At 40.7% G+C, this 19,940-nt stretch overlaps 1 protein-coding gene across 2 annotated transcripts in view; it reads left to right on the plus strand.

Moving 5' to 3' along the window:
- Window positions 1–19,940, plus strand: part of LOC149469192 (caspase-3-like) — a 48,423-nt gene that overhangs the window by 19,762 nt on the left and 8,721 nt on the right. For both annotated transcript variants that reach the window (XM_089669630.1, XM_089669629.1), the window contains exon 2: window positions 11,239–11,335. In XM_089669630.1, coding sequence (XP_089525756.1) covers window positions 11,262–11,335 — 74 coding nt within the window. In that variant the 5' untranslated portion in view covers window positions 11,239–11,261. The remainder of the gene's footprint in view (window positions 1–11,238; window positions 11,336–19,940) is intronic.

Below are 19,940 nucleotides of genomic sequence, written 5' to 3' on the forward strand. Positions count from 1 at the left end.
CCTGCAAAGAGGGAGGTGATGGAGTTGTTTGTGAACTGGCCGGGCAGCCAGGAAGGATGATTTTTTTTTTTTTTAAAGTAAAGCTGGCCATACCCATACAAGGGGCGAAATTTGGATGGTTCAGCAGGAACTGGATGAATATTGATACATGTATGGCTGTTCCCATTCATTAAAAGTTGATCTATCAACTGAATTCTCATGAACTGGCTTGTTGGTAAATGTATGTTTGAATTGCTGCAGCTGCTGATCAGGTGGGTGATCCCTGCTGTCAGAATGCTGTGACACATCAGGGAGGATTCTGCATATCGAATGTGTGAAGTAGGGAATCAGTTTTTTTTTTTTTTGTTTAGCCAGTTGGCTAAACAAAGAACTGAACTATGTGTGTCCAGCTCAAAGGACACCTATAGCAAAACTGTTTTGGGCATAGGAAAGCGATACATTATTCACAACTAACAACATTTGCTATGTTTGAGGAGTACATGTCTGCCTTTATTTGGGCTGTTAATGGTACATTTTTCAGTATATCATGACAGATCTGTTTTAATCAAAAACAGTTCATGTTTTGTGTGGTTTGACAGTACTGTTTGTTTATATCAACCCACATTTTGTATTTACTTTCATTGCTGACTAAAGGTAAATATGAGCTTGTCAATGGCTGTAATGATACATAAGTGGTCAGGCCTGTTTTAGTTGTACTATGCAAGCTTGTCTTTTTGTTACTAGAAAGTAGACTATCTTTAGAAACCTGGAGTACAAAGACTACTAGGAGACCTCAGGCAAAGCCTTCAGGCTAATGTATATAAGTATAAGGAAAGAAACAAACAGCCCACGACAAAAGGTGGAAGGTAAATGCCATTTTTACATTGCAGACCCTTTTAGCTTTTTGCTAAACCAGAACACCAGGACAGTATTATTTCTTCTTACTAGGCGGTTGCGGAGCGGTAACACCATTCAAACGTCATTATAGGCGTTTGTGTGGCGTTTTTCAATGCTCAGCAAACGCCTAGCAACCGCTGCTAAACCGCGCATGCGGCGTTTGCGGAGCGTTAAAAAACGCTCCGCAAACGCAGGACCAACGCTTGCCAAACACTATAGGGGCGTTTGGCAAGCGTTGGTAAAACAGTCAAGTGTGAACTAGCCCTAAAGCATGCAGACAATCCAGCAGACAGGCAGCACTCCCAACATGAAAGGAGATTTTTCAGTTAAAGCAGAGCGCCACCCAAAAGGAGAATATCCGCTTTGAAGCAGTTGTAAACCACGGGGAAAAAAATCTTCTCCCTGCAAGTTAAGAGCACATTATGTAAGATTTACCTGAAAACGAAGCCCTCCAGCAGAGTGTTGTCACGGTTCCCCGAGGCTTCCATCTTCACCCTGTCTTCCTTTTGGGTTCGCGAGCTGCGGCTATCTGATTGGCCAAGCCGCAATGTTGTCACCCCTGCATATGCACGTGGGCATTTTGGCCGTGGCATGACTCTGGTGCGCTGGTGACTTCACCGGTGCTTCTACAGTAAATCTCTCCTAAGCGGTGCACGTTTAGGAGAAATTTACATTACCTACAGGTAAACCTTATTCAAGGCTTACCTGTAGGTAAAAGAAACAAAAGTGGGTCTACTTCCACTTTAAGGCATCCACCCCCTGCCTGTTTGTGAAATGGAGCTTTTGGGGAGAAGGGGGGGAGCAGGTACCCAATTTTGTCAGGTACCTTGTTCCCACTCTCGCTCCAACCACCCAGGTGGTCGAAAGCGGAAGTTCTCCTCCCTTGCAGTCCCTGCAGTCTTCTGGGATGTGTGAAAGGCCCTAGAAGACTGCAGGACCATTCACAGTGCGCATTGCCGCTCACGCATGCGCAGGGGGCACCCGGCTGTGAAGCTGCAAGCTGCCACAGACGGATGCCCATAGTAAAGATACCGGCAGCAGGGAGAGAGGACACAAATGAAAAACCACTTGGCTGAGCACAGCGCTGGATCCTGGGACAGGTGAGTGACTGTTTACAGTCAGCAGCTACAGTTTTTGTGCTGTGCCCATAAAGCTACTTTAACCCTTGCAGTGTGGGGGGTGGGTCCCACTGAAAGGGTAGATTGTTTTAAGTGGGCACTCAAATTGGCAGTTTTGCGCTGAAAAGTGACAAAAACTTCGATAAGATGAATTAAAATAAATCATTATTCGTGCGCAGTGAAAGGAACTTTGTGTGACTAAAAAAGTCTTTAAACAAGGAGTGTTCATAGGATGGTGAAAGCGTGACACAAAAGGATCTGCATACAATGTTGAAAATGGGTCCTGTTATGCAGGTGACATCAAAATTCTTCAGGGGATGTCCCGTGTAGTTCTAGCCGTGTGGGAGGTAATAAAAATGCGCACTCACCAGATGCGCATAATCAAAGTGCAGTCTGTTGAAAGGTATACTTCAACCAGGAATTGGCAGGAAGCCCCGTTTAAACAGGCCAGACAGCATGGGAAAGGAATCCTCCTCTGGGCATGAGACTCCTCTGCAACTGCAAATCCGCTAGGGTCCTGGGGATCATTAGCTCAGAAAAGAGCCAAACAGGAAGGTGCTCATAGTGTAGTAAATTCCTAATTTATTCGGTAAAAAAGTATAAATAAAACACTTCCACATGGAGTACAGCAAAAAACAGCATTAAAAAAAAAATTTTTGTCGCATGATATTACCGCAAAATTTCAGTAAAAATACAAGCAAGTTAATTTTATGGCACAAAAAAAGCAATACATGACCCTATTTTTTATAAAATATAAAAGATGAGGTTGCATCGAGTAAATAGATATCCAACTTGTTAAACCTTAAATTTGCGTGCGCTCGTGAAAAGGCGATGAATTTCAGTACCCTAAATTGATAGGTGATCCTTTTAAAGCCCCTTATAGGTCATCAGTTTAGTGTTACGGAGGAGGTCTGGTGCTAGAATTATTGCTCTCATTCTGACATGCGCAGCAATACGTAACGTGTATCGCAATCAACGTTTTCATGCGTAGGCGCCCCAGCGTGCACTTTTAGGCATGTACGTGTGTATATGTGGGGGTGGAGGGGCCTCAATTTTTTGGGGGGGGTGGGGGATGTTATGTGCTTAGGTGTAACTTTCATTTTTTTACACTTTAACCACCTCCAGTCCGGCTGTTGTATATAAATGGCCGGATGGTGGCAGTGCAGGGGCGGGTGGTCGTTTATAAATGGCCTCCCCGCACCCTGCTTGTGCGCGCTCCCTGGGAGCCAATTAGTGATCACATGCAAAGTAGTAAGCAAGATGTCACTTCTGACATCATTGCTTACTATGTGTGAAATCTGTGAATGATCACAGAGGTCACAACAGCCTTGTACTATGTGACAAGCTGTGGCCAATCACAGCTCACACAGTATTTCTCAATGGCTGCAAGATTATAGCCAGAGAGAAGGAGAAATGATTGCGTGACACTGTATTGCTAGGGTGACAGTATGTAAAAAAAAAAAAAATATATATGTAAAAATAAATGTTTAAAAATTATAATTTTGATTATAAACTATTTTGGTTTTTTTTTTTTTTACTAAAAATATGCAATAAATTTTGGACCAGATTTATGCCGAAATACTATTTATTTGCAAAATTTTATAAGAAAAACACCTTTTTTCAAAATTTTTGGACTTTTTAATTTGCATAGCAAAAAAAATAAAAAATCCCAGTGGTGAATAAATAGCACCAAAGTAAAGCTTTATCTGTCTCAAAAAAATGCTAAAAAAGTAATATGGGTACAGTGTTGCATGACCGCGCAATTTTCATTCAAAATGTGATAGCACTGAAAGCTGAAAATTGGCCTGGACAGGAAGGGGGTAAAAGTGTCCGGACTGGAAATGGTTAAAAAAAAAAAAATCTTTTTATTTTTTCATCATATAGGGATGTCCACTATGTGATGATTTTTAGTGACAGGTTCTCTTTATTGAGACATCCAAGGTCTAACAGACCCTGGATGTCTCCCCTGTACTACACTGAATATAATGTAATGCAGTGCACGTCGCACCACATTACATTCTTTCTCTCAATGGGGACCCAGAAGTGACATCATAATGTCACATCCGGGTCAGGACAAGAAGGGGAGGGGAGTGGATGTGTCCGCTTTCCTCCCTCCACTCTAGCTGACGAAGCGGAGCCTGGGAGATAGTGGGTGGGGGTAGCGGAGGCTGGCACTGTGTGGAAGCGATCGGCGGCAGCGCTGCCATTGATTGCTTCCACCTGACAGGTGAGCCCTGCTGCTTGCCCACACCAGGGCTGAAGGTAAAAAAAAACTACCTGCCCAGTGCCGGGAACCACATGTCCCGGGTGTCGGGCGATAAGAATTCAACACCCCTATGCTCTGCTTACTGCTTGGAAGAGGTGGTCTGGTACAGTTTGCTTCAGTGTGAGTGCAAAGCGAGCCCAGGACTCTGCATAGATCACTGAGCACTGTGATCTGGTTGGCAGAATGATGATGTAAGTGTGTCTGGAAACATTTACTTGTAACTGAGTGTGAGTGCAGAATAGCGGGAGGGTGGGGTGGGAGGATAGTCCAACTCAGGCACAGTTCAGTTCAGCGGTTCCAAGTCTAAGTGCACCCCTTAAATTCCTGGAGTTGTTCATCATGGGTGGTACAGTGGCTTAGTGGTTAGCACGTCTGCCTTGCAGTAAATGGGACATGGGTTCAATTCCCGACCATGGCGCCTCCTGCATGGAGTTTGCATGTTCTCCCTGTGCTTGCGTGGGTTTCCTCTGGGTGCTCCGGTTTCCTCCCACACTCCAAAGACATGCTGGTAGGTTAATTGTATCCTGTCTAAATTGACCCTAATATGTGTATGTATGAATGTGAGTTAGGGACCTTAGATTGTACGCCCCTTGAGGGTTAGGGACTGATGTGAATGTTCAATATATATGTGTAAAGCGCTGCGTAAATTGACAGTGCTATATAAGGACCTGAAATAAATAAAATAAATATCTAGATTTTGTAAAACTACAGTTAGCCCTTCCCTATCCCTCTGGGTACACATATTAAATGAAACTGTTGATGGAAGAAATGCTGGCAGCGGAAATGGACTCTTGGGTAAAGTTCCATTCCTTATGGTCCATATGGATACATTACTCTGCCTCTGAGAACCTACGGAATAGACTTCAAGTAGTCTCCTAGTTAAAGTTTTTCCTCTAGACACATTATGGAGTGAATTGGATTGGTAGGACTCGTGCCCTCGAACCCCTGTGCCCTTTTATATTCATGTTCTTTTGTACTTTCTCGCATCTTCTTCCACTCGGCTTATCTTATTCTATCTTTTTTTTCTTTTTTCTGTGTTCTTCTTTTCTCTTCCTTCCCCCTGACTCAATATGGCTAATGTTTGTTTTTTTTCCAATCAACAATAGAGATCATCCATTACCTTCATCAAGTGTTCTCCCGACCAGTGGAAGACTGACCATTTGGAAACTCGGGCACTGCCCGGGGTCACTAGGGGGCACCATGACCCCTAGTGAACACAGTTCTCCTGCGAATGCAGTTTATGAAGCAGTTCTCCGAACGAAGGGAGAACGGTCTCCAAACGCTGGAGAACGGTCTACAAACTCTGGAAAACGGCTCATTTTACTATAATCTCGCGAGATTACAGTAAAAGATCAGTTTACTAAGCAGAGGTAAATTATCGCTGCTTAGTTTTCGGTCCCTCTGATTCTCCAGCTCTGGGCTGGAGAATCTGGAGGGAGAACACAGATCTCCAGAGAAGGACTGACATGATCTCCTGAGTGTCATAAACTGTGAATGACCAGAGAATAGCTGAGATCTGTTGAATCGCAGCTATTCTCTGTGTCATAAACGGACACCAATGTGTACTGTGTGCAGCATGTGCTGCTTTTTACTACAGATCGGTTTGTTTATTTTCCCTGCTTTTCAGGGAATTGAAACAAAGTGATCATTCCCTCTGTGTGGAGCCCTGTGTTGTTTGTCATCACAGGGCTTTGGGCTGTGATTCAACACAGCTGATCAGCAGGTCCTGACTGATAAACTCCCGCTGTGTCAAATCACAGGGGAGTAGGAGGGCGGGGGTGCTCGCCCGAAACCCAGAAACAGGAAGCGACGTACAGTACAGGTACACTGCTGTGCCTGTAGGAGCCTCCATGCCACATTATATGTACTGTGTTTGGTCAGTGATTGGTTATTTTGTCCATTGAAAGATATCATAGTCAGTCCTATTCTTTACAGAATGCTGAAGGAAAGCTCAACTTTCATTTTTTTCCCAAGTAATATAGTGAAAGAGGATGATGAAATCTGAGCAATAGTACCATTTCTATAAATATGTACCTGCATGGGGGGAAATGTAGATTGTTTATTTATACAGAGAAAAAATACATAAGAAAATAGAAAAATAACTGACATTTATGCAGCTATCATTTCACAAACATATTTTATTACATAAAAAGAAATATTTAAAGACCCAAAGCACAGATTAAAAACAATGGAGACACTGTTTTTAATCTATGTTCTGTGTGTGTACTGTATGAGTATATATATATATATATATATATTTTGTAAAATATGTTTGTTAAATTATTATTATTATACAGGATTTATATAGCGCCAACAGTTTGTGCAGCGCTTTACGAAATGAAGGTAGACCAGGGGCGGACTGACCATTTGGAAACTCGGGCACTGCCGAGGGCACGGGTCAGTAGGGGGCCCATGAGATGCCCCTGGTACCTTTTTCATAGGCTTTTTTGAGTTTGGGCAAGGACACAGGGGCCCCATGATCCCCTTTTTCCCGGGGGCCCCATGAGTTGTCAGTCCGCCCCTGCTCCCGGCGGAGTGTTAGGTGCTGTTTACATGATATTTTCTTCTGTTTTATATGATGCCTGTTTGATTCATCCTGTGCATCATTGTAAATATCTGTCTGCACCCATCGACAGCCACCTTGTTACTTTTATGCTCTTACAGTCATATTGTTATTACTATTCCTTCTGTGTTCTATTTTTTGTACCTTTGTACACCAAAAAAAAAAAAACTTATAATAAAAAATATATTCAACCTTAAATTCCTGGAGCTGGGCTTTAGAGGTGCTACCCATTATATTTCAAGGTGAATTCCATGTATGGGTTTTTGGCACAGTTATGGCATATGCAAAAATTTATACTTGGAGTTCAGCTTTAATTTTGTAGGATGAAACAATATATTTAAAATAATGGAATAGTGTCTTGAAAATTAGAAACAATACTAAGTCAGGTATTGTGCAGGTGTCAAGTGAGTTATATTCCCTCTAGTATAATTCCTGTTATTTCCACAAATAGCTGGATGAGCTCACCATCCCTAGTGGCAGGACTGGCTGACTTAGTACATTAGCTCATGGTGATTTAAATTGCCCTTCCTGATGGTCTTGGAAAATCTGCTACCCGTATGCCTCACCTAACAATTTATGTCTTTTGTTCTGTATGAAACTGTAAAATACAAATTTGTGCTTGTTATATAGAGAAATGAGATACTATCATGTGGTGATTATAAACATTAGTCATTGTGGTTGGAGAGGGATTTATATCAACACATTAGTACTGTCCTTTAATCTGACCAACAGCAAAAGCTTGTCACAAGGATAACATGATTGTTCTCTTTCCTCTGTAGAAAAGCAGCTGCCAACAAGCTGAAAAGTCCTTCTGTATAATAAAGCACAAGGAAATTCTTACTATCTACCACTAGTAAAGATATTGTATCTGATCATTGTTACAATTATTTTAACTCCTATTGGTACAGTAAAAACAGCAGAAGAACAATCTCTCTGTGGGAAGGATGCAGCTGTGCATATATATTGTAGTACAGTGAAGGAAATAAGTATTTGATCCCCTGCTGATTTTGAATATTTGCTCACACACAAAGAAATGATCAGTCTAAAAATCGAATGGTAGGTGTATTGTAACACTGAGAGAATAGTGACAAAAAATTCAAAGGAAATGCATGTCTAACAAATTATGCACGGATTTGCATGTTCATGAGGGAAATGAGTATTTGATCCCCATAATTTGTGCATAATTTGTTAGACATGCATTTCTTTTGAATGTTTTGCTGCTGTTCTGTCTCAGTGTTACAATACACCTTCCATTCAATTTTTTAGACTGATCATTTCTTTGTGAGTGGGCAAACATTCAAAATTAGCAGGGGATCAAATACTTATTTCCTTCACTGTATATCAGTGTGGCCATTTGTATCCAGTTAAACACTTCCAGCTTGGGGGAAAAAAAGTGTTATGTTTCCACTGACATCTGTAGAATGACATTTTGAGAGGGTTCTACCTATCCAGAGAGCACATACATTTTACATTAGTGCTCCAGAACAGGCCCGTGGAACATGCAAGAGACCATTCAGAATAGATTCAATGTGCCAGTTCCGAAGATTCAGCAAATTCACAAATAACATGTAACAGTAATAACAACTATTTTTTTAATGTCCCCCTCCAGTCAGACTTGCATTAATTTAAAAACATGGAAAAGGTCAGTGTGTATATGGGCCTTTTATGAGTAGAAAATGGTTGCAGAACAGGCAACAAATTAAATGCACCGCTACATGTCACCATTTTCTGTACCTTTCACTTTGACTGGTTCAGGAATCCCAAATGAGTGCAAAATGATGAGTAGAAATGCACATTTTATCAGTGAAATAAAAATTGTCTGCATTGCCCCATATCCACCAATCAAAAAGAAAATTGCCCCAGAAAATGTAATTGATTGCAGTAGTATATTACATACGGTTCTTAACCACTTGCCTACTGGGCACTTATACCCCCTTCTTTACCAGGCCAATTTTCAGCTTTCAGCGCTGTTGCAATTTGATTAACAATTGCGCGGTCATGCAAGATTGTACCCATATGAAATTTTGATCATTTTTTTCTCACAAATAGAGCTTTCTTTTGGTGGTATTTAATCACTGCTGGGCACTTTACTGTTTGCGCTATAAACAAAAAAATAGCAAAAAATTTGAAAAAAAAAAAGTTTCTTTGTTTCTATTATAAAATTTTTCAAACAGGTAATTTTTCTCCTTCACTGATGGGCACTAATAGGCAGCACTGATAGGCAGCACTGATGGGCACTGATAGGCAGCACTGATGGGCACTGATAGGCAGCACTAATGAGGTGGCATGGATAGGCAGCACTAATGAGTTGTCACGGATAGGTGGCACTGATAGGTGGCACTGACTGGCATCACTGCTGGGCACTGACTGGCAGCACTGCTGGGCACTGACTGGCAGCACTGCTGGGCACAGGTTGGCGCACTGCTGGGCACAGGTTGGCGGAACTGGTGGGTGGCACTGCTGGGCACTGGTCATCAGGGCACTGATCATCAATGCCCTGATGATCGGTGCCGATCCCTGCTCTGACAACTGCCAGTTCTCGGCAGTACTTTCTTCGTGCTCTGACAGCGTGAGGAAAGTGCAGCTGAGAACAGGCAATTGCATTTCCCGGTGATCATCGTGTCATTAGACACGGCTGATCACGTGGTAAAAGGCCGCTGTGATTGGTCTTTTACCACATCACGTGATCAGCGGTGTCTGTAGGACACAGCGATCACGGAGATCGCCGGGGCGCGCAGGAGAGCGCGTTCTGGGAGGACGTCATATGATGCCTTCCCATAACACGCCGGCCGCAGTGTAGCCATCATTCAGTTATCTGCGGTTGGCACATAGTTAATTCAGGTACTTGGATAAATGAAGCCCAGTTTTTGCTCTTGACTTAAAATGTTGCTGTTTGCACTCATAGGGTCTGGGACTAAGGTAACCCATATAAAAAATATATGTTTCTTGTACTCTGTAAATTCTGCCAGTGACATTGAGGCATAGTCTCACTCTTAAGGGTCTGTGTATGAAAAAAATTTGTAGACTAGATGTCTTAATGGGTTAGTTCACCTATTCAAAAAGAATGGAAAGGTGAACTAAGCGTGGTACAGACATACCAAACGTTGCCTGGTTCAGCAAGAACCAGCTAAATATTGGTACGTGTGTATGGCTGCCTGTTCAACAGAAGCTGGTCTAACTGCCACCTTCTGATGAATGGTCCTACTGGTAAACTAGCATTTGATCAGTGCTTGCATCCAATGGCTGAAAACGCTGTTCTGCTAATGTGTGTTTTCTAGCAGGGAGTCCCAGACACAGCTGGAGAGATCACTGCATCAACATCAATTGTGTTGACTTGGGGATCTGTTCAATTTTTTTTGTTCAATCTGCTGGTTGAACAACAAACAAACCTGTACATGTATACCCAGTTTTACACCTTAACCCCCCACTCCCCAGGTCCTCACTGCACTCACTTCTGTGGGTGCCTTTGTATGTACAGTTAATGCAATTCTTTGGGCTCCACCAGTTGATACATCTGTGTTCTGTGTGAGTGTTAGTGATGTTTTGAAAGTCTTAAACCACCAAAGCTCAATTACTTCCTCCTTCAGCAACAATACAACATAATGAAGCAAGCAGTTGTGTTCAAAAATATGGTTTCTATTCAATGCTACCATTGTGATGTACCATATATGTAGCCTTTTACTTTACTCTTATTAGTCAAAAATACTTTTCTCATCTATTTGCAACCTCTTTTCTTAGGATTAGGTTGCCTGACATTAAACACTGGTCACACTATCTACTGTATGCAGAATGATATAAAGCATAGTGTACAGTATAAGTAATCATTCAGTTTAATCACACTTAGGCCATTTGAGATGATCTTGGAAAGCAACCCCCAACTAGAACAGACACCTTAGGTCTGACTGCATATCATATAAGATAACATCCAATACAATTACATTACACATCTTGTATTCTGATTTGGATATTTACCAGGCTGTTCAGGTGGGTTTTTTAAATTTATTTACAGTTGTACCTTATATGTCGGCATCATGTTAACATTTCTGTAATAATCTTTATGAATCCACCAAATGGCACATTCCAGCTCTTATGTATAAACCCAAGCACTTTAAAATATAGCTGGGTACATTTATAAAAACATATAAATAATAATAATTTTGCTGCTATGACTTAAAGGGGAGCTCCAGTCAAAGCAGATGTTAATTAAAAAAAGAAAAAAAAAAAAAGCATGGTGAAAGGGTTACAACCTTTATGACGTTTACAATGCTGTTTGGTCAGCTGGAGTTCAACCTAAATGCTACTGGATTACCTAAATGCTATTAGATTACAATGTGCATTTGTTTAAAATGAGCCTGAATGATGATGCTCCTAAAACCTATTATATAATTATACATAAATATGGTTTGTTTTGACAGCTTTGAAGACTGAGAAAAGCAGAATGGCAGATAATCAGAATGGGATACATGCAGGAGGCGACAACACTGATGCTGGAACGTATTCATCCAATCAGCAGTAAGTGGTGACCAGTGTGCATATTATACATTCATTTCATTGCATTACAACAGCGGCGGCAGAATATTGTATATGCTGCCATAATGTTTCATCAAAGTCTAATTAAAACCATATATAAAGTAACTTCATACATACTCTGGCCAGGAATGATTCCCATCAGTACATTTTGAAAAGATGGTTTCGTCTGACATAAATGCCATGGCACCATAAAGTCCCACCATTTGCTTTGGTGTCACAGCTTTGCAAAACCCTGCACTGTCACATTTGGGGCAAAGGTGAGAAATATGTATTATTTCCAAACTTATCAAGCATATTTGTCAACTGCTGTGAACATCTGTAGGGTACATTTCAATATTCAAATTCCACCTCATAATGCTGGTAATAGAGCTATATTATCCTTAGATGCCACTAAGGCATTTGATAGCGTGGAGTGTCTCTATTTATGGTGTGTCTTAAAAAATTTAACTTAGGAGGCGAATTTATAACATAACATCAAATTGCTATATCAATTCCCTACAGCTCGCCTTAGAATTAATAATACCCTTTCAACGCCGATTAAGTTAAACAGGGGCACTTGACAGGGATGCCCACTATCTCCCCTATTATTTGCTTTGGCTTTGGAACCATTAGCTGCAGCTATACGTGGAGATGGTCAAATAGTGGGATTCAGGACAGGTGAGATGGAAGATAAACTGGCCTTATCTGCAGATGATGCTTTATTATTCTTGGGTGACATGACCATATCTATAGAACACACAATTTCCCTTATTAACATCTTTGGATTATATTCAATTTTTCAGTAAATTCAATAAATTGGAGTAAGTCTACCATCCTACCACTAGACCCGCTTCAGGATCCTTTACCACCAGTTGCCTCCCAAATAAAGGTGGTTGAATCATTTATATATTTAGGGATTACTATTCATAGAGACATCTCATTATGTTAGCTTAAATGTGAACCCCTTGCTGGCAAAGTTTAAACAGAAAACTACGTACTGGTGCAAACTACCCCTTTCAGTAGTGGGGAGGGTCAATCTTATAAAAATGATATGGGTGCTGCAATTGCTGTATGTTTTACATAATCTACTTTTAAATGGTTGGAGATTGTGATTCTTATGTTAATATGTAAAAAAGCATAGCCCAAGGATTAAATTAGAAACGCTGCAGGCCAAGGACGGAGGGGGGTCTTGGGGTCCCTAACCCTTTCCTATATTATTTAGCAGCACAGCTTCACCACTTAACAGGGTGGAAAAAAGATTTGAGTATTAAAAATACTCAATACTCATTAAAAATAGCAGGTGTATTGAGAGGGTTGGTGGATAGTTTAGAAGCTGGTGAATTTAAAATAGCTAGGCAATACCCTATGTTAGATATGATAGACAGGGTATGGCATAAGATCAAATCATACTGTGATTAACTAATTATGCTTGAATATTCCAGAATTTTAATTACCCCAAATTATTAAAATTACAGGGATTTGATCAATGGCTAATACAGGGCCTTGAATATATTCCGCAGTTATATCATGGCCAGCTTCTGAAGGACTTTCACACTTTAGAAGAGGAATTTGGCCTACCTACCACATGTTTCTTTCAATATTTGCAGCTTAGACATGCATTGCAAACACAGTCTAGATCAACACAATGGGTCTATACCATACCTATAACTCTCGGATTATAACTGCAACTTCTAAGAAAGGTCAAATAACAGCTGTTTATAGGGCATTGTTGCAGAAAACACCAAAAGCAATGTCGATGAGATGTAAAACGCAGTGGCTAGTTGATATTGGTCATATACAGTGCCTTGAAAAAGTATTTATACCCCTTGAAATTTTCCACATTTTGTCATGTTACAACCAAAAATGTAAATGTATTTTATTGGGATTTTATGTGATAAACCAACACAAAGCGGCACATAATTGGTTTTCAAATTTGTTTACAAATAAATATCTTAAAAGTGTGGTGTGCATTTGTATTCAGCCCCTTTACTTTTATACCCCTAACTAAAATCTAATGGAACCTATTGCCTTCAGAAGTCACCTAATTAGTAAATATAGTCCCCCTGTGTGTAATTTAATCTCAGTATAAATACAGCTGTTCTGTGAAGCCCTCAGAGGTTTGTTAGAGAACTTTAGTGAACAAACAGCATCATGAAGGCCAAGGAACACATCAGACAGGTCAGGGATAGAGTTGCGGAGAAGTTTAAAGCAGGGTAGGTAGTAAAAGAAAAATCCCAAGCTTTGAACATCTCACAGAGCACTTTTCAATCAATCATTAGAAAATGTAAAGAGTATGGCACAACTGCAAACCTACCAAGACATGGCTATCCACCTAAACTGACAGGCTGGGCAAGGAGAGCATTAATCAGAGAAGCAGCCAAGAGGCTCATGATAACTCTGGAGGAGCTGCAGAGATCCACAGCTCAGGTGGGAGAATCTGTCCACAGGACAACTGTTAGTTGTGCACTCCACAAATCTGACCTTTATGGAAGAGTGGTGAGAAGAAAGCCATAAGAAGTCCCATTTGCAGTTTGCGAGAAGCCATGTGGGGGACACAGCAAACATATGGAAGAAGGTGCTCTGGTCAGATGAGACCAAAATTTAACTTTTTGGCCTAAAAGCAAAACGCATGAGGGAAAACTAACACAGCACATCACCCTGAACACACCATCCCCACCTTGAAACATGGTCGTGGAAGCATCATGTTGTGGGGATGCTTTTCTTCAGCAGGGACAGGGAAGCTGGTCAGAGTTAATGGAAAGATGGATGGAGCCAAATACAGGGCAATCTTAGAAGAAAACCTGTTAGAGTCTCCAAAAGACTTGAGACTGGGGCGGAGGTTCACCTTCCAGCAGGACAACAACTCTAAACATACAGCCAGAGCTACATGGAATGGTTTAGATCAAAGCATATTCATGTTTTAGAATGGTCCAGTCAAAGACCTAAATCCAATTGAGAATCTGTGGCAAGACTTAAAAATTGCTGTTCACAGATGCTCTTCATCCATTCTGACAGAGCTTGAGCTATCTTGCAAAGTGGAATGGGCAAAAATGTCCCTCCTTAGATGTGCAAAGCTGGTAGAGACATTCCCAAAAAGACTTGCAGATGTAATGCAGCCAAAGGTGGTTCCACAAAGTATTGACTCGGGGGCTGAATACAAATGCACGCCACACTTTTCAGGTATTTTTTTGTAAGGAATTTTGAAAAACATTTACTATTTTCCTTCCCCTTCACAATTATGTGCCACTTTTGTTGGTCTACCACATTAAATCCCAATAAAATACATTTACATTTTTGGCTATTTTAGGTGGCTGTATAGAGAATTGTCTCCGTCACAGGTTTGCACGCCGAATATTCGCCTAATGTTTATAGCACAAAAACTCATTGCACAGAAATGGATATCCAAGCCCCCCCAACTCAATCCATGTAAACAAAATCGTACAAAAAGATCATATGGCATATCAACATAAAGGCAACCCAGACAAATTTATAAAAATATGGGATAAATGATTGAATACTACAGAGGTGGTTCCTCTACAATTAGTTAGAGAAGTTATTAGGTATGGGATAATAAAATATTAGTAATGTCTGAATAAAGCATACAATTTAATTTAGGTCAAAAGTGTCAAAAAGGTTATAGGAGAAATGAGATATCACATACAGAGATATCAATAGTATAATTAGAAGATTGAGGGAATGTTTATACTTAATGAGTTTTTATATATGAATTTGTTTTTGTTTTGAGTATATAGATTTTGTTCATAATGCACTAGGCATGTATAGTAATTCTTATGATAGCCGGAGACAATCAAAACCGTAATTGTTGGTGGTTGTAAAATGTCTTATGTTTATTAAGACACTTTACTGTGCATTTTTTGTAATGTGTAATTGTGTTGAAAATAATGCGTAATAAAGAGACTACCTTATCTCCTGACTCAGCTCAATGCTGAAAACAGACACTCACAAAGCCCCTTTCACATTGGTGTGCTTTTGCCATTCTTCTCTGGGCAAAAAAAATGCATGAAAACTATTCCCTCCCAGATCGCCGACCTTGTGTGCCCTCGGTGCCGTGCTACGGCAAGGTCTGCGACCGATCTGTGTATCGGCCCGTTGCCAGTACCATGTGACCGCTGTGAACAATTACAGCAGATCACATGACAGTTGTGAACAGTCCTTTCATGCCATCCATTGTATACAATTGTGTTGTTAGTTGCGATTGGTCATAGCCATCACATGTATAGACTGGGCCAATCACAGCCCATCTGTGTCATGTCATTAACTGTGGCCAACTACAGCTAATCACAACAAAAAACACTGAATTAATTAATTTAAATCAGTGAAGTGCTTGCCTATAGCAGTGTTAAAAAAAGAACAAAAACACACCAGTTATATTATTATAGAGGATTTATATAGCGCCAACAGTTTGCTCAGCACTTTACAATATAACGGGAGACAATACAGTTCAAAACAAGAGGGTTAGGAGGGCCCTACTCCTTGGAGCTTACAATCTAAGAGTATATGGTGCTGTACTGCATGGTGACAGTATGTGAAAAAAAAAAAAAGATTGTGAAAATTAAAAAAAAAATTACAACTTCATAAGACTCGCCATGTCTCTTACTAAATGCCACAAATTGTCTACTTTCCAAAAAGGGGTAATTTGGGGAATATCTGTACTGTCCTGACATTTTGGGGCCTCAAGAAATGAGATCAGTGCTGTCAGTACATCAGGATTGATTGACTTTCAGATGTATACCATAGTTTGTGAACTCTATAACTTTCCAACAGACTAAATAATATACACTGATTTGGGTTATTTTCACCAAAGACATGTAGCAGAATACATTTTGGCATAAATTTATGAAGAACATTTATTTGCTAAATTTTATAACAGAAATGAAGAAAAACTTTCGGTCTTTTTTTGTTTTATTTAGCAAGAATTTTAAAAAAACAGTGGTGATTAAATACCACCAAAAGTAAGCTCTATTTGTGTGAAAAAAATGGTAAAAATATAATTTTGCATGACCGCGCAATTGTCATCCAAACTGTGAGAACGCCAAAAGCTGAAAATTGGAATGGGCAGGAAGTGGAGTAAGAGTGCCCTGTATTGAAGTGGTTAAATCCTATGTAATGGTTTACACTGCAGGTGCGCTGCACTTTGAAAAGTCCTGCATGCTGCATCTTTGGTGCAGTTTTTCACCAAAAAGACACCTTCCATTGTAAGTCCATCAGAACAGAAGTGCAGCAGTGTGAAAGGGTCCTAAAATTGTTCTAGAACGAAGGTGCTGTCAGGATTACATGAATGAAAACTATAGGCTGTATAAATGAAGTTTTACCCTTCACAAGCAGTCCATATATATATGAAACAAAAGAAATTATATATCCTTGATCCTATCTCTTTGTATGTTTTTTACCATGTACAGTTCTCACTACACACACTTTTGTGATAGTTGTCATTTCAGAGGGAAAATATATTTTATAACAATTTTTTATAAAATTATATTTACTATGTTCTGTATTGCTTTTTACTTGGGTAGCGAATGCAAAAGTAAATTGTTTCACATGTACCACCTACTGGCACAGTGTCTTAAAGTTTAACTCTAGGTTTTTTGTTGCGTTAAATAGTTTGTTTGAAATAAGCTGGCCCAAGCAAATTATTTGCTTCATTAACAGATGTACCCAGTGTCAGAGCTGTAAAAAGTGTATGTAGCATCAGCAACATACAGTATACAGTGCTGTGTTCCAGCAGCAGTATGCCGATTTCCCTCCTGGTCCCAAAACAAAATTGAATCTTTCTGAGCAGCACTAAGCCATTCACAGGAAGCTTTGTATGTTATCAATGAATACAGGGCTTCCTATGATTGGCTGAGTTGAAGAGATGGGCGGATGACATCAAGATCTACACCTCAGCCATTCGGAAGAAGCCCTGTATTCATTGATGAAATAAAAAGCTTCCTGTGACTGGCTGAGTGCTGCTTAGCCACACTCCATTTTGTTTTGCTAAGCCCAGGAGACCATGTACAATGCCAAAGACATACACACATATCAATGAAACTTAATATTTTTTTATTTTACAATGATATTAAAAAGTACTGGATTAGACCAGCTCACGATACATAATTAAAATAGAAAACTCATATAAAGCAGAGGTAGAGGGTATCCGTTATGATGCAAATCAACAGTGTACCATGATTATACTCCCAAGACGCAAGAGCTTTGCCTACATGTGAAAACCCCACCAAGATGTGTATACGTGGTCTGAGGGGGTTAACTGTCTTGACCAAGACAGCGGGGAGGCCTAATAATGAATACCCAGATATCCACCAGCTAATCACATATGAACCATAATTCATGTCCTAAATGGTTAGAAAAGTTGTATTCCAGACGAAAGATTTATCCGCAAACCATAGCATCAAGAGGAAATATTATAAATATCCTATATAAACTGTGGGCCTGTGTGGTTAGACTTCCACCATCAAAGAAATTGTGCTTGCACTCTTCGCACTCCTCTAGTGTGTAGGATCTTGAGCCTTTGGTGTATAACCATGGTACATTGAAAATTGGCATCATGCGTCCAAGTCCTGATGAAGTGGTTTCAGCGAAACACGTTGACATGACACGTTTGTGTTAGGATGCCTATCCTCTACCTTTGCTCTATATGAGTTTTTCATTTTAATTATGTATTGTGAGCTTTTCTAACCCAGTATGTTTTAATGTCTTTGTAAAGTAAAAAAAAACTATTAGGTTTTATTGATATTTCTTGTTTATATCTTTGGCACTATGCAACTCCCTCCTCACTGGCCTGCCTCGCCGCTGGCTATCCCCGCTTCAGTCGATCCTGAATACGGCTGCCAGACTCATTCACCTTTCCAACCGCTCCATTTCCGCCACCCCCCTCTGCCAATCCCTCCACTGGCTTCCGATTGCGCAACGGATCAAATTTAAAATCCTAACACTGACGTACAAAGCTGTCCACCATACTGCCCCGAACTACATCACTGACCTAATATCCAAGTACCGCCCAGCACGCACACTCCGCTCCTCACAAGACCTCCTTCTCTCTAGTTCCCTGGTCTCCTTCTCCCATGCCCGCCTCCAGGACTTCTCCAGGGTGTCACCCATCCTCTGGAACTCCCTTCCCCAACCCATCAGATTATCACCTACTCTCCTCTCCTTTAGGCGTACCCTGAAAACCCATCTCTTCAGGGAAGCCTACCCCACCCCCTGCTAACTTGCTGACCTCCTCCACTCTTGCTACCACTCCATCCCCCACAGCTATCTCCTCCTGTACCACTATCCCGTCCCTTCTAGATTGTAAGCTCGAAAGAGCAGGGCCCTCAATCCCCTCATGTTTTGCATTGTATTGGTATTGTTCTGTCACATGTTCTGTCCCCCTTTGTAATGTACAGCGCTGAGTGAACTATTGGCGCTTTATAAATACTGTATAATAATAATAATAAAATGCATGATTTCCTGGGCAGCATGTTCAAAGTTCTTTTGGTCTATCATCTATATGTACGTTTACACTATTGGGATGATTCCCCCAGAACATTATAAGTATTCTATAACTCCACTGTTATTGATTCCTAGAGTATATTGGGAAATACAAAGCTTCCTGTGAATGGCTGAACAGGACTCAGCTCCAACCCCATTTTGTTCCTTGATCGAGACGGAAAATCCCCATTCTGTCTGCCGGAACACAGTGTTGTAGACTTGGCTACATACAGTTTATACAGCGCTCAGAGCAGGCGCATCTGTTAGCAACTCGATCGTTCAGACTAGCTAAACTACTTAAAATGACAAGAAACCTGGTGGTAGATCCCTTTTGCATTGATGCAGTGCCGATTTCCTGAACCCCATATGCAGTCCAGCATACTCGCGGGTTCAGAGAAGGTCAGTTTTGGAGTGCTATCTAAAAGCGCACCAAAACCGTATGACACAATAGAACTCTTTGGGATAGTGCAGCAAACCAGCACCAAACCCGCTGTTACAGTGCGCTGCTCCCACCGTGCAGTCAAACTGCACCACTTCAGTGTGAAAGCAACATTAGGCTTTAACTAACACATCTGCAGAAAGCATGCATGTAGTGCTGGGATTTTATATTACAGTTCTCAGCATACTTTACAAACTCAGTGACATGTATATCCTTGCAAGAAATGCTTAATTGTAAAATAAAGATTTTATACAAAGAATAAATACGTTTTCCCTGTCATTCATCTACAGAAGCAGGACACTAGGTGCTCTGTTTTTTTTCCCAGGGATGTGGGGCGGCTGCTGCTGTCCCAACGTTTCCAAGTAATATAGGGTTTGCATAGCTGCATCAGGGGAGGCCAGCTTGGTTGTAAAGTTTTGCAGGCGGCAATTTGTGTTCTGCCTGGGGTCAGTTTTTTGTTTGTGGGCCCGCCCCTCTTTTTCTGTTTTTCTGGCACTATTGGACATCCCATCTGTGATGAATTAAGCTGTGTTCTTTAATAAGCAATTGAGAAAATTGGATTTTTGTACTCCCTGTAAAATCCTTTTCTCAGAGTTCATTGAAGGACACAGCACCTGGCTTTTCACTTTTTGGCTGTATTTGCATTTTTGTCCTGATACTGCTGGCTACCAACTGATT

The sequence above is a fragment of the Staurois parvus genome, unplaced genomic scaffold (assembly GCF_062004578.1).
Source record: "Staurois parvus isolate SC_StPar_1 unplaced genomic scaffold, SC_StPar_1.0 ptg000080l, whole genome shotgun sequence".
NCBI classification, from domain to species: domain Eukaryota; kingdom Metazoa; phylum Chordata; class Amphibia; order Anura; family Ranidae; genus Staurois; species Staurois parvus.